This window comes from Ornithodoros turicata, chromosome 1, assembly GCF_037126465.1.
Source record: "Ornithodoros turicata isolate Travis chromosome 1, ASM3712646v1, whole genome shotgun sequence".
NCBI classification, from domain to species: Eukaryota; Metazoa; Arthropoda; class Arachnida; order Ixodida; family Argasidae; genus Ornithodoros; species Ornithodoros turicata.
In genome coordinates this window covers 43,827,365-43,841,340 of record NC_088201.1, presented here as the reverse complement: position 1 = coordinate 43,841,340, position 13,976 = coordinate 43,827,365, and the positions used below count along the sequence as shown (strand labels likewise).

Below are 13,976 nucleotides of genomic sequence, written 5' to 3'. Positions count from 1 at the left end.
CCTTGCATTCCACTTGACACCGAAATCTTAGCGTTTCAACGTCCGCAACCATAGCTGATGAGGAAGAGGAGGTAGATGGCTCAACCTAGAATAAATCTTCTTGCATGTATTTTTTATATTTTTTTTATTGATCTATTGGTTTTTGGTACGTTTCTCTAATACTGATATTAAAATTCGCGCTTGAGGTAACTTGATTTTGTGAGTTATCAAGCAAGTGAACGCAGCACGAAGTGCGATTTTTGGTCACCTTCTGGGGCCTCTAGAAAATTTTGTCCACACCAAAAATTTAGACTCATTAACGCTAGAAATCACTGAAATCTACCAGCCAGGACATAGTTCACCCAAATTGAAAATTCTTCGCTACGCTATACAATAAAAAAAATGTATTGGGGATTCCAGAGCGACTGAAGGGTGTCGCGCCCTCCTAGCCTAGGATCACGGGCCCTTTCTGCTAAAGTGAGCTTAAAGGAGCCTGGTAGGTACTACCTCAAACATACTCACCGACTGCAACCCTAATGCAACCGGCTGGGGCTGTGCAACCCTAATGGCGCAAGTAGCTAAAGTTGTTTCTTCAGTCTTCGTCATCTCTGTCGAGTCCCTCCTCGCTCGATGGCGAGCACTGTCTTCTTCGCGACTTCCCAAGTGAGGTCCGGGGTCTCTAGCAGCCGGGTTTGCATTGCGACGTCGTTAATCCCGCAAACAAGACGGTCACGAAGCATGGTATTCCGGAAGGTACCGTAATCGCAGCCTCCCGTCAGACGTTGTAGCGAGGCGATGAAGTTACTGATGGACTCCCCTTCGATGCGTGCGTGGGAGTTAAACTTGAAACGTGCTAGGACCTCTGAAGATTTAGGCGCAAATTGCCTGTCCAACGTTCTGAAGGTCGTGGCCAATTCTGTATCCGCTGGCTTTGCTGGAGCTAGGAGACTTCGCAGGGTTGAGTATGTTCTCGTACCGCAGCAACTCAAAACGACTGCCCTCTGCTTCTCAGCTGGGACATCGTCCGCAGAAAAATATTGCTCCAGTTGTTCTCTGTACTCGGACCAGTCGGTATATTAGCCACGTGATATGTATCTTCAGGGACTGTCGAATATTTATTTTGGAAAGCGCGTATTTAGTAAGAGAACTAGTTTGCAATAGTACGCGCAACGGCGGCGATCTCTCCCAGCTCCTGCTGGCGTGACGTCAGATCGGGGGAGCACTTTTATTGGCGTGGAAAGACGCAAGACGACGGGTCGCTTCAGTGTCGTCTGCCATTATCCTTTAATATCTGTTTATGGTACTTGGCTTACTATATCCGAGAGAAGCTTGGTGTTGACCAGCGAACCGTTGTTGTGCGACGAAAACGGGTTCGTTAACCGGCGGTTCTAGTCATCTCGATGTGGGACTCGCGTATCTCTGACGTGTCGCTGTCCACATGCCCTGATACCTCCACAACAGTCACACGTGGACCTCTGCTGACAGTAAATCGCAAAACGCTTATTGATGTGCCTACTGTGAAGGGTGCAGTCTTGGATGATGGAAACTTCTGTATCACTCCACTGTTCCTTCCCAGTGGGTGAGGGATCAACGCATAGGCGCATGCTGTTCACATGCGGAGGGGCACGATTTGTCTATCACGGGTGCTCTTTGATGTAAGGATCTGCTAGTAAAGTAAGTGGTGGCGCAGGAACGAAATATTCGATTACTTGTATCCGGAGGAGTGCAACTGAGGGACCTTATGGACTGGGGGAGTTGGTCTGGAGGTGAGCCCACTTCAGCATCACTTCGTGTAGCTCGTGAGAAGAGTTATCCCATTGCATCGTGATATGTACTGAGAAATTGTTGGCAGCTGGATTGTCTGAAGTGGGAAATCTAGACTGAAGATAAAAAGTACGCAGTAGGCAGGTGTGGCATTTGATTCGAGGCGCTGATGTCGGGATGCCACGACGATATGCCGTAGACGACGGAAGGGCGTTCCTCAACCTCCCTGTGCTAGGGAGCTCCTGATCCCATATTATAGAATAGTGTTCAGAAACGAGCACGATGTTCGACTCTGATGAATTCCCAGACACGGCGGTATACCCGGCTATGAATCAGCAGACCCACATCGCACCGTTCTCACTCTGTTACTTGACATCTATCTCTCGCTGCCCCACTGGCGGGCACACGTGCAGTGATGTCGGAGCCGGACGAGTATCGTTATTCGCGATGCCAGTTTTCTGCATGTCTTTAACCCCCTTTGCTGTAAAACTTGGAATGCAGGTCTTTTATGGTGGGTCTGGGGTTACTTTGGGCGAAGTGCCGCAAACCCTTTAAAGGTGGTGTCCTCGAAAAGACACGTTTTTCGAACTTGGTGTGATACTGACTCCGGGAAGCCTTTCACCAAGACAAAACAGCCAAAGCTTCGCAGCTCATTTGTAGCTACATTCGTGTTTCGTCGTAAGTCATGAAAAACGGCTATTCTGAAAGCAGACTTCTACTTTTGGTTCAAACTGCCCTCTCCCGCTTCGCTTTGCTCGTGTCTTTCCGTGACGTCACCGACGTTTCGCCTGCGGTGGCTGGGATCGCCATTGGCTCAGCCTGCGTGCTACGAGGTTTCGGCAGCTCATTGCAAATTGGACGAGGAAATTGCCATATCAGACGGACAGTCTCCTTTCGTGACAGACGCTTTGCCGCGCGACGGCTATTCACGCTTTCCGTAATTCCGACTCTCTCGGAAAGCGAAAAACGAGAGCGTTGGATCTTTCACTGATGTCCTGTTGCAGCCGTCTGAAGCACAAGTCATGCCGCTCATGATGCAGATGAAAGCGGATGGCGATGGATAGCACACTATAGCTGCAGGGTCACGTCAACGTTGAAAATCAACAACAAACAAGCGCCGATATTTTTCTCAGGTGCACTGTCACGTGACCAGAACAAAACGCCGGTGGCGTTGATTGGCGCATTGTTGCCCTAATTCATCGTGCTGCGCTGAGCGGACGGCAAGATATAAAATTATTTATATCTATAAAATTAAGTTTCCAAATGTTTTTCAATGCATCTGAAGAAAGCCCGGTGATATTCATTTTAGGTGACCGCGATTCTGTACGCACGCCAGCTCAACTATGTTTTTGGTCCGGGCACCACCTTTAAATGTGTTTAAAGGGACTATCGCATCTATCCCGGTCGATTCCGAAACTACAGTGCCGTTTTACTCCGCATTCATTACTGATAGTAACGCCGAAAATCCTAGGCGAATTACCCGAGAAACGTCATCACGACGTTGGTAGACACACCGAAATCAAAACAGATCGGAAGGGGAGAGCTGGGTTCCACGAATGGGCAATTGTTCGCTGCCTCCTATTGAAAGAAAAGTAGGACCGAAGGTGGCGTCCTTTTCAGAGACCATCGTAATCCCCTCAAGACCGTGGCTTTCGGGCGCGACCTTGTTCGCCACTAGCATTGAACATAGTTCGACTCTACCAAACTCGTGGCGCTGTCGAACAATATGACGTCATTTGTTTACAAACAGGTAGAGGTCTATTGGTGGCGTTGTTCCTGTGCAGTGTGATGTAACACATGGCAAAAGCAGACGAGGCATATTGGGAGTATTCCGGGATTCCCTCTCTAGAAACGTCACTCGTACAAGGCCAATCAGTGAACGTCCTTTGGCGGACGGGACCAATAAGGGGGCGCCTGGAGGGACCTTGGTAGCCTTGGCGACCGACGGCGAGCCGAAATACTAGGGGACGGTGTCTGCTCTGTGATCGGACCAGCTCCGGTGGCGCAGCGGTAACGCGTGCGCTTGGAGACTGGGAGGTCCGCGGTTCGAATCCGCGGGCCGGCTGTGCCGTCTGGGGTTTTTCCTGGGTTTCCCTCAGATGTGTAAGAGGCGTATGCCGGCACAGTTCCCCTGAAGTCGGCCCATGGACTCAGCTATCCTCCCCCCGAGCGGATTCCGCTCGGTCTTCCACTTCACCCTTTCCTCTCCTCCTCTCCACTACCTTTCCCTTCCCGAGAAACATGCCGCCTAATCAGGCAGGCAGACCTCTCGGGTTCCTCCCAACGACACTCCTCCTCCTCCTCCGCTCTGTGATCGGCTTGCGGAATGTTGTTTCTGGTTAGCGCCGGACGCTTTCGTACAGCAAGGAGCGTAACACAGTGCTCCACGCAACATGTTCACGTCAGAACTCACACTGCTATGCGAAAGTCGGCGTATTTACCGATGACTTTTCACTTAGTATATTGTGATGCGAACGCCAAGCAGACGACCTCTGAGACAATCGCCTGCGCTGCGCTCCCATTGGTGTGCTTGATTACGTCATGGTGTTAGCTGCAGATGGAGTGCGAATATCTCACTCGTTTATTTAACATGTAAGGTGTTTTCGGAAGAGAAACTTCGAAGAGAGGCGGTGATGAACATTACCGTATCGGTCTCATACACATGTTCCCGGATGCGATAGTCCCTTTAACGCCAATTTTCGCCTCGCCGCGTTTTGTCGGTAAGGAAGGATTTCCAGTCTTAAATTTTGTGTTCTGACGCCCCTTAACTGAAAAATTACACTGCACGTGAAGCCCCCTTCACAGGAAAATCAGGTCCCAAAGAACACACGCGGTCCTCAGGACGTCCCCACAGTGTCATCGTGTCCTCGTTCTTCGAGGTTATTCTCAGGACGTCCTGAGGATAATACTCTCGGACTGTCCGTGAAAAGTCAGTGAAAAAAAGCTAGCGGGACGAGAAATATTACTTTGTTTAGTTTACCTGTTCAGACTTTCTAAACAAATTTGTTTTCTTTTTGGGCCGATCCTGGGACCTGATTGACATTTTTCTGAAATAAAGGGTGGTACAGGGTAAAATTCTCTGCATCCAAAAAGGATGACTGTCTATGATAAATGGAGCGCATTGCTTGTGGAATGGAGAGAAACGCGCGATTCTGTCCCACTGCTTTTGACTTTCAATGTTCCTACCTGAACGTCTCAAACCAAAAGGAGTAAAAAACATAGCCTTTGCACTGATGTGGACCTAATACTTCATTCAATTCCTCACTTTGAGTATTCTTTCTTTGCGTAATCGAAAGAAACACGGATAGCTCACCCTTCGTTTTGTGTCACAGGCGAGCAGGGCTCTCGAATGTACGGAGGTTCGCGTTATAAGCAATAAACCGTGTCTGTTTTGGCTTCGGAAGAGGACACTAGTACCTTTCGTTTGTCCCATCCTGCAGTTGGCAATACGAACACTAGTACCTTTCGGAGTGGGTTTCCCGGACGGCGTCTTTTATATTTCTCTCTGCTTTCTCTTTAAACCGCTGCGCTCGTTGTCCGTTATGAATTGTACTAGAAGCAAACAGCGAGATTGTATTGCGGAAGTTAAACGAGACATATAGAAAAAGAGCAGTTATCAGGACCGCGTCTGGTGTCGTATAAATTATACGCAGAAAAATGAGGTGCAGGTGGGTGCAGGTGAAGTCGTCCTCACAAGGTCCTGCGAGTGTTCTAGGTTGACACCCTGAGGATGTGCAGGTGATATGACCGGGAGTCCCACTTTAACACGGAGGTAACACTGGGAGGACCAGTTGATAACTTCCTGAGGATGTCATCGTCGTCCGGGGTTGATATCCTGTGGACGATCGCAGGACGTTTCTGTGTTGTTGGGGGTTACTGGGCACGCTGCAGGGGTGAAGCACGACAGTGTTCCGAAAGATAGGAAGAACGGTTTCATATGAAAGCGAGTATGGAAATATTATGGAGATCAGTGTAGTTGGTAAAATTTAGTGGCGAAACTATAGAACGGACGCACCCCTGGTGGTCCTGCTGCCGACATATCGATATGAGGTGTCAAAATGTGCTACGGTTTTAATGTAGGGTTCATCTTAACTTGCCGTTAAACGTTTTTGAAATTGAAGGGGGACCTGAGCAAAAGAGAGACAACTACGAAGTTGGTTGTGTCCAGAAATGCGCATAAGGAGCAGAAGATCAGCATCTCCTGCTCCCAACTGTAGCACTACAGTTTCATGAGACATTGAACCCGTAGCAAGCATGCTGCTTCGAGAAGTAGGTCATTGAATACCCTTTTAGCGGAAAATTGAGGCGAGCATCTCGGATTTCAAGGAGCATATGCACAACTAAAGATAATTAAGAGTGTGTGAGACAGTGGACCGCCGCAGTGTAGTCACTGTACTTGATTGGAATTTGCATCATTCGCGCTCTCCGCCACCGCTGCAGGAAGCCCCATCTCTGTTGCTGCTGCATAAACATTATCGATTCGAAGAGGGCGCAGCATTTCTATGAGTGCATTGTAGGCGGCAGCACGGTTGCGTTGCGCGGAAGCTCGAGCGGCTGGTGTGAAACGTGCCGCCTACTCTGAGCGGGCAGAGTTCGCCTTAGATTTTCTAGAACATCCCCCCCCCCCCCCCCACTCCTCCGCCCAGAAATCAGAGGACACCACAGGGCGAAAAAAAAAATCGAAGGCGTGGTGGCCTGGGGGGTGGGGACAATATTGGAAATCGCCCAATATCACCAGCGGAATAAAACTACATGAAGCTACAATTGTGTACCGAGGCGATCGTACAAGGAAACCGTCCAGATCAAGTTAAAACTTGTGCGAACTACCAAAGAAAGAATACACGTCTTGACTGTTTGAGTAAATGATTATGAGGTTACTTTATCCAATGGAATACTATGTGATTTGTTTCCTATCAGACAGAGTTATTTTTAAACGTGGAGCTGCTTCGCGGGTTTCATAAAACGGTGATACGTACATCCATTTTGTTCGTTATCCTCAAGCAGATAACCATTGGTTTCGTGAAGAATGAAAACGTTGAGACGGGCAGTTAGCCAAAATGCACCAATCTACTTTTCATTAACTGAAATGCAGAACACACACCAAAGAACAATTATTGCGCGATATCGTGTCAGTTAATTGCGGGCAGAACTTTATGCCTTGCTTGTTTCCGTGATATTTCACATCAATTCTCCACATGTTTAACAACAATTGTGGTAAAAATAACGTTTTGCAGTTCGACTTATTCCATTTAACCGCTAGCGGGTCTAGGCAGGACCAGAATTTTAGGTCCGCGAAAGTCTTTTCTCACGCGGTGGTGAAAAACAGTGTCAGACGTATTCACGTGTAAACAAACACAGGTGGCAGATTTTAGTTTATCTTAAGCTCTTTAACGTTATAGCAAAGCTTACTTTCAGAATGAAATCTACGAATGGAATTTGGGTGAGTTAACAAAGAGTTCGCCACGTTTCACATTTCAACAGGTTCTAAGCAGCATTTACTTTAGGTGGCAAAGCTCATGCGCTTTTTGAACTATGTAGAAAGGTACAAAATCCAGCGAGTCGGTGAGGGAATGTTAAGGGAAGAGCCTCAGGATGACAGCCGCCTGTACTTCGAACAGAGACTATTTGTCTCCTAGCCCGGAAGGTTAACAGACTAGGAGGAGGCGAGCGAGCTGGTGTGTAGACAAGGCAAACAGCATTTCTTTAAATCTGAGGACAGGACGAGGGACAACGGACAGTATCTGAATCGTACAGGGGCAGTCTCTTCCTTTCACATTTTTGAACTGCAGATACCCAAACCACACGGCCACAAACGCTCTCTCTTCAGTAGGACGTCTCTAATGAAAGAAATCAACTGCTTATTCTGTAACAAATGTGCAGCTACACAAAACAGGACTGTCCAGAGAAAGAACTTTGTGATATCAGTTTTACACTTCTATCCGCATCGTCATCGACTGATCACAATAATTGTCTTTGCAGGAATGACTGCCAATGAAAACGGCGAAACAAGCAGCGACGCCACGGGTGCACCAAAGCGGCCACGACGGGACGATGGATCTCCTCATAGCTCGGATACGTCTTCAACGCCCAGCAAGTCACCCAAAGGTGGAAGGTGCTATCAATGTCCCTTCTGCGCGTACGCATACGACCGCAAAGGCAGCCTGACACGTCACCTTCGCCTGCACGGGTCACCACCTCCGGGCACGGAAAGTCCAGCTGGATCAGACGACGTTCCTCTCACTACTCCACCTATAGCACGATACTGTTCTAACTGTGACATTCAGTTTAGTTCCTACAAGACGTTCATGGTGCACAAGCAGTACTACTGTAATACACGGCATGTGCAGAAGCAAACTCCACCAGTTAACCAACCTCTTCCACCTCCCGTGGAACAGAATTCGAGTGGTGTTCTACTGAACCAGCCATTGTTTGCAGCCATTTCAACGAACCCCTTGATCCTCGTTCCCTGCTCTTACATTCCCGGGAATGGGTTGGTCCCAAACACTACTGCTGGTGTTATCCAGCCGACCAGCTTCATTCAGCCAGGGTCGGTGGACACGACAGGAGCGCTTCTCTGCCCTCCTGTTGTAGCAACTGCAGAAGAGACCAAGCAAGAAGAGCAAAGGATAGCTACGGAAAAGGAGACCATGAGTCAGGATGGCGCCACGTCATCTGGTAAAGCACCTGGTTCAAAGTCTGCTTCACCAAGTAGTCTAAAACAAGAAAAAATAGAAGGATCAGAAACACCATTAGATCTTAGTCTCCGACGATCGGGTGATGAAGACTCACCAGCTCGTTCACCAAGACCAGCATCAGCAGCTGGTTCTTCTCAAACCGTGCAAGGCACAGCCAGTGCGCCACTTCTTGCAGGTGGGCCGCCTTCATCAATTATGATGTCTGCATTAGAAACAGCAACAGTCCCACTGACTTTGGTTCATGACCAAGTGGTTGTCAAGCAGGGCACATCACGGTGCCGTGAATGCAATATCGTGTTCTACAAACATGAAAACTACGTCGCACACAAACGACACTACTGCGCTTCTCGACAGCAAAAGCTAAATCGTCTTGCTACATCGTCTTCGTCAGGCGATGAATGTTCAAGGGACGACATGGTGTCGGTGAAAGTTTCCTCTCCTGTTGCATCAAATATGTCTCCAAATGCGCCGCGAGTAGCAACTCCAGGTTCTGACACAGCTGCTACTAGACCTTCTCCTGTAGCGTCTGGGTCGCCTCCAGTTCCTCATCCAATGTACCAGTTCTACTGCTTGGCATGCGGAATAAAGTTCACATCCCTCAGCAACCTGCAAGCCCACCAGACGTACTACTGCCCCAAAAGAGACATTCTCAAAGGCCAAGTGGGAGTTGCTGCTGTTACGCGACCGACAGAGTTCACGTGTCCACGGTGTAGGTCGACATATCCCACAGAAGAAGCTCTCAAGACTCATCCGTGCATAGCACTACGAAAGTGCCCATACTGTGACGTGTTTTGCCCCACGCAAAGCGCTGCTCAGCGTCACCTCGTGACCCACACTGGTGTCAAGGCGTTTCGGTGTGCTATTTGTGGTTATAAAGGTCATACGCTGAGAGGAATGCGTACCCACGTCAGGATTCACCTTGAAAAGAGCACCCAAGCGCAGGAAGAAGCCTATATTGTTTGTGTTGGAGATGACGGCAATGTAATATGCCCCCCCTCAGGCAATGGAGCTGTCCTCTTGACTTCCTCTGGCAAAATTCCGTCGCCCGTAGAAACAGAAGATTCCAAGTCGAACAGAACAACACCTTGCCGTGTTCCACTTTCGCCGACAGAAGACAGCCAACAAACAGTATCAGCGCGATCTGCGAGTCCTCCGTTGGCTTCAGCTGTTGTGGAAGAGTCAGTTTCCTCAAGAAGCCCTGATATTGCACAGCACACTACAGCATCTAGCAATCCATCGACTGGAGAAGTTCTTCATTGGTGCAGTTTCTGTGGGTATTCTTCCTCGTACAAAGGCAACGTCGTCCGGCATGTAAAGTTGGTTCACCGCGACCTGCTGGTTTCCGCGTCAGCAGGAGCCACGTCAGCTGCTGAAGACAGAGGGAAACGTCCAGCTGATACGCCACCGTCAGCCGCGGCAACTAAAGTAAAGATCGAAGCAGTATCAGATACTGAATCAACCGGTGATCCCAATGCTATAGCTGAAGTTGATATGCGCCCAGTATCACCTTCATCTGAGCAAAACGCTAACCCGCCTCAGGGCAGCAGGACTGCTGAATCTCCACAGCCGCAGCAATCTTCGTGTGCTGCGTCTAAGAAACCGGTATTAGGTCCCAAGTACTGCAAGGCCTGTGACATCTCATTCAACTACCTTTCCACCTTCATTGCTCACAAGAAGTATTACTGCTCCTCGCATACTTCCGAAGGGCTTGAAGGCGGTAGTAGTTCAGGATGTGCTGTATCTCAGCAACCTGAATCAAATTCTGTAACAACACCAGTGCAATAGTTTTCTGTTACTATAACTTCAGTTCAATTAATGTATGTGTTCCGCAGTAGTGGTGTGGTCGATTCACCGATTGCCGCTTTCTCTCGAGCACGTCCTGAGGCGCGATATTATTTGTGCAATGACGTCTAGTGTAGGTTTGGATAGCAGCGGGAAAGGCAATGTACATATCGCAGCACACATGCATGCTATTCCACTGCTGGTGTCCAAGTCCGCAACGCACTGATGCCTCGTGTTCCAGATGAAAGACGGTCGAGTTATTGGAATGTTAACGAAAGGAGAGTTCTTGTGCACGACTCATAACCTGTACGAACTGCACATGGTGCGAGGGTTTTAGTACTAGAGGTTGATGACATGGAGTATGTCCAAATGTACTCAAAGACTGCAAATAACTGGGGTACATGTGAAGACAAGTTATACAAAGCATTCGAGTTGTAGGGAAAATGCGAAGAAATACCATCCGCGGTCACCGTACAATCCAAGATGAGTAGAAATTATTTGAGAAATCAATAGGCGACGACTATGACGGAAAAGTACGACGGCGGGTGTTTTTCGAAGGGTGGTCACGAACGGAAATTTTCACGGCAATCCGTCAAAGTTCTGTTCGCTGTACATGTCACAAGCAGTTCTATGGAGCTTCCGAAGCGGTGCTTCACAGCGTGCTCTAGAAAATGAAGTCAATCCAGCCACTTGCCCATTTAGCCAGCATTTAGGAGTGAGGGACTGCGCTGGTGTCAACGGAAGTTGACTTGCACAACATATATGCTCGCATGTTACATAATATCCTCCACTACAAAACATATTCAGCCAATCCCTCATTTGCTGTCTCCCACTCATTTGGCCAAGGCGACAGTGCAGTTTTTATCCAGTAATCTACTATCCCAGTGAGAAAATTTTAAAGTTTGCGGTTCAGGTCTTGGATTGCCCGCGTCTGGATTTATGAAACTCGAACCTCCTCCTGTGTTCACCTCCATTTAAGAACACTTGTCCCTCAGCTGGACTGTGGCTGTGCAATTTCGAAGTTGGCCACTGCGCGAATGCACCTTACTTCTTGCTGTTACCAAGACACGGATATTTTGTGGACGGGCACTGTGCAGTGAAATTGATGAATTTGTGAAGAAATCTTGGCTACAATAACTGTGCAAATACTTGTGCTAAAATTGCACTCTTTTCTTGTGCACAACATTGTGGACGGCAAGTTTTGCGCGTATACAGGGTAATTTTAACCCGTTGAATGCTTTGTCAAATAGTGGCGGAAATATTTCTTCGAGATCAACAAATTTCTCCTGCATGCGTACTTCAGTAAGATTGAGTACCGCTTCACGGCAGCTAACACGGTGTAGTTCCCTGTAAGCTTTTCGTTCCTTCAGTGATTCCTGTACGACCTAAAATGCTACGCCTGATATCTGTTTTGCATGTATCAACTACAGGACTGTTTTGCAGAGACGTATGTTTGACGGGAGTCTCCAAATGATGATGTTGGTTTTCTTTTTTCACTATATCTGTGTTCAACCTAATAACGTCTCGAAATGTAATCTGTCAAACAAGACAGAGTTATTATACTTTAGTGCCACTAGGTGTCGCCTATAGCGCTACTATGGTTTCGGCGTCGGTGTACTACTTAATGTAGTGACGTCGTGATGTAGAGGGATGCAGCTTGCTATTGCAGCCAATATGAACCAGTGGTGGGCGGGGCTAAAATTCGCCGTTCTTAGGTTGAGCATGACTATAGTCATATTAGGCTTAAGTTTTTTACGCTCCTAACGATACCTTTCCGACACCTAACGGGAACTTTTTGTTAGCTTCATCACTGTAAAAACATGTAATTCCTAACACTTGCCTCGCATGATGGAAAGTTTATGAAGGAACTTTTCTCCTGTGTTTGACAGAGCGTTCAGACTTTCTAATATCACCTTGTATATTGTATATCCCTGTGTGCGTGCATTTGGAAGAATAGCATGAGCATAGCAAGTGCATGAAATCGGCATTCCACCAGTGATTGCTATATATATGTAAATTGTACGCCTTTCCTGTTAATGTAGATCCGCGTCTTTCCGTGCATTCTACGCGATCCAAGATATTTCCAAACGCATTTATTTTTATTCAAGAATCCTTATGAAGGAACTATCATGCATTTTCCTTTAGGCTTTTATATTTCCATTCCATTAAAGAAGCGTGAAGGAGTTTGTACAAGCTTATTACCAGTTTCCTTGACCTTGAAACGAAAGTGGCATTTAATGTTTTCTGTAAACAATGTTTTAGAGCGTTGGCTTCCCCCCTTAAATTATTCGCGTTACAAAGCCAAGCGTATATAGGTATGTTCTCAGCATAGCTAGTCAGTGCTGTGAAATAATAGTGTCCTTTGCTGTCGGGCGCACCCGATCCTTTATAGCAAAGGGAAAATGTGTCAGTGCAACGACATACCGTTCTGTACATATGTGGGTGTGTTATCTAAATGCACATGGAAGGAACTTGTATTACCACGCTTAGTGGGTGTGCGATTGTCTATTCTCTCTCTACTATTTGATGTCTTCCAGAAGCTAGTCTGAATGAAGAAGTGTATAATATGTGTTGTAGCCAAAGTTAATTTGCGTTTGCAGTGAAACACGATAGACTGTGGTGATATGTGCTTTCTCATAATAAAGCACACGAAAGAAACATTATTAAAGTTAAATTGCACAAGCAAGTGCCTTGCTGAGCGTCGTTCTATTCTACCGTAGCGTATTTCTTATCTTGTTTCGAGGTAGACTTCTTCCACGCCGAACGTCGTGGCTGTGAACGTCTGCATTAGAACATGACCGAAGGAACAAATGTTAGGTAACCGCAGAAAGGTAGGGTCCACCTCTGTAGGGCGCGAGCCTTGACTGGTGGCGCTCTGGCATTCTCTCTACCGCTCTATTGGACACAGCGTCCGAAGTCAGTTCGTTGCGGAGGCATATGCGGCTTATGGCATCATGAATCTCGTGCCCAGGTGATCAATTTCCGTTTCTCATGGCATCCCATCCTCTCCAGGCACACCTCCGTACTCCTCGACTTGAGTTTCTGGTCTTTCTTTTTAGCTCTTCCCCGGTCCGTGGCTTTCATATCTTCCCCCTGGCTTGATTTCAAAACGTTGCCTTGAGTTCGTGCAACATCTATCGAAGTCGTCATGCTGTATGTCATACATGCCTGCCCTCACAAACAAGTAGCAAGAAGAAAAAATGGAAGTAAAAAAAAACATTATGCCGGAAACTATTAAATCAAATCTGCAACATAGAGCACGGTGATATTGTATAAAAAAGCGCACCCACCGCACCCATAGAAGGCACTCAAAACGGCGATACAGCAAGGAATTGAAAACTGCAAAGACTATTGAAATGCGACACAAAATTTCAAGAAACACCATGGCAGCACTAACACATGGACGGGCACGACCTATCTATGTAAACACCTAAATTTTGAATGCCTGATACATGAGTAATGACGCTGCGTTGGGCCACATATTAATATGATGGAATATTTCTCAATAGATAAGGTGAAAGTTTTGTACCTCTTCGGAGCTATTATCAATGATCGTTACCGCGACACCAGTCCGTCCCGTTTACATTGTAGAGGAGATGGTGGTCGTCTGCATGAGTCCTGATCGGCGATGATGGAATATCCCTGAGGGCAAGATGTGGCTTCACTCCAGGACGTTGGCGATAGAACTGGCTGGCTTGTGCCATGACGCGCGGTTGTAGTGGCGCGCCGTCGTAGTCCACGGGCCGCCACATCTCA

At 47.5% G+C, this 13,976-nt stretch overlaps 1 protein-coding gene across 5 annotated transcripts in view; it reads left to right on the top strand.

Moving 5' to 3' along the window:
- Window positions 1-12,906, top strand: part of LOC135378114 (zinc finger protein ush-like) — a 295,765-nt gene extending 282,859 nt beyond the window's left edge. For all 5 annotated transcript variants that reach the window (XM_064610998.1, XM_064610995.1, XM_064610996.1 and 2 more), the window contains one exon: window positions 7,723-12,906. In XM_064610998.1, coding sequence (XP_064467068.1) covers window positions 7,723-10,223 — 2,501 coding nt within the window. In that variant the 3' untranslated portion in view covers window positions 10,224-12,906. The remainder of the gene's footprint in view (window positions 1-7,722) is intronic.
- The last annotated feature ends 1,070 nt before the right edge of the window (window positions 12,907-13,976 follow it).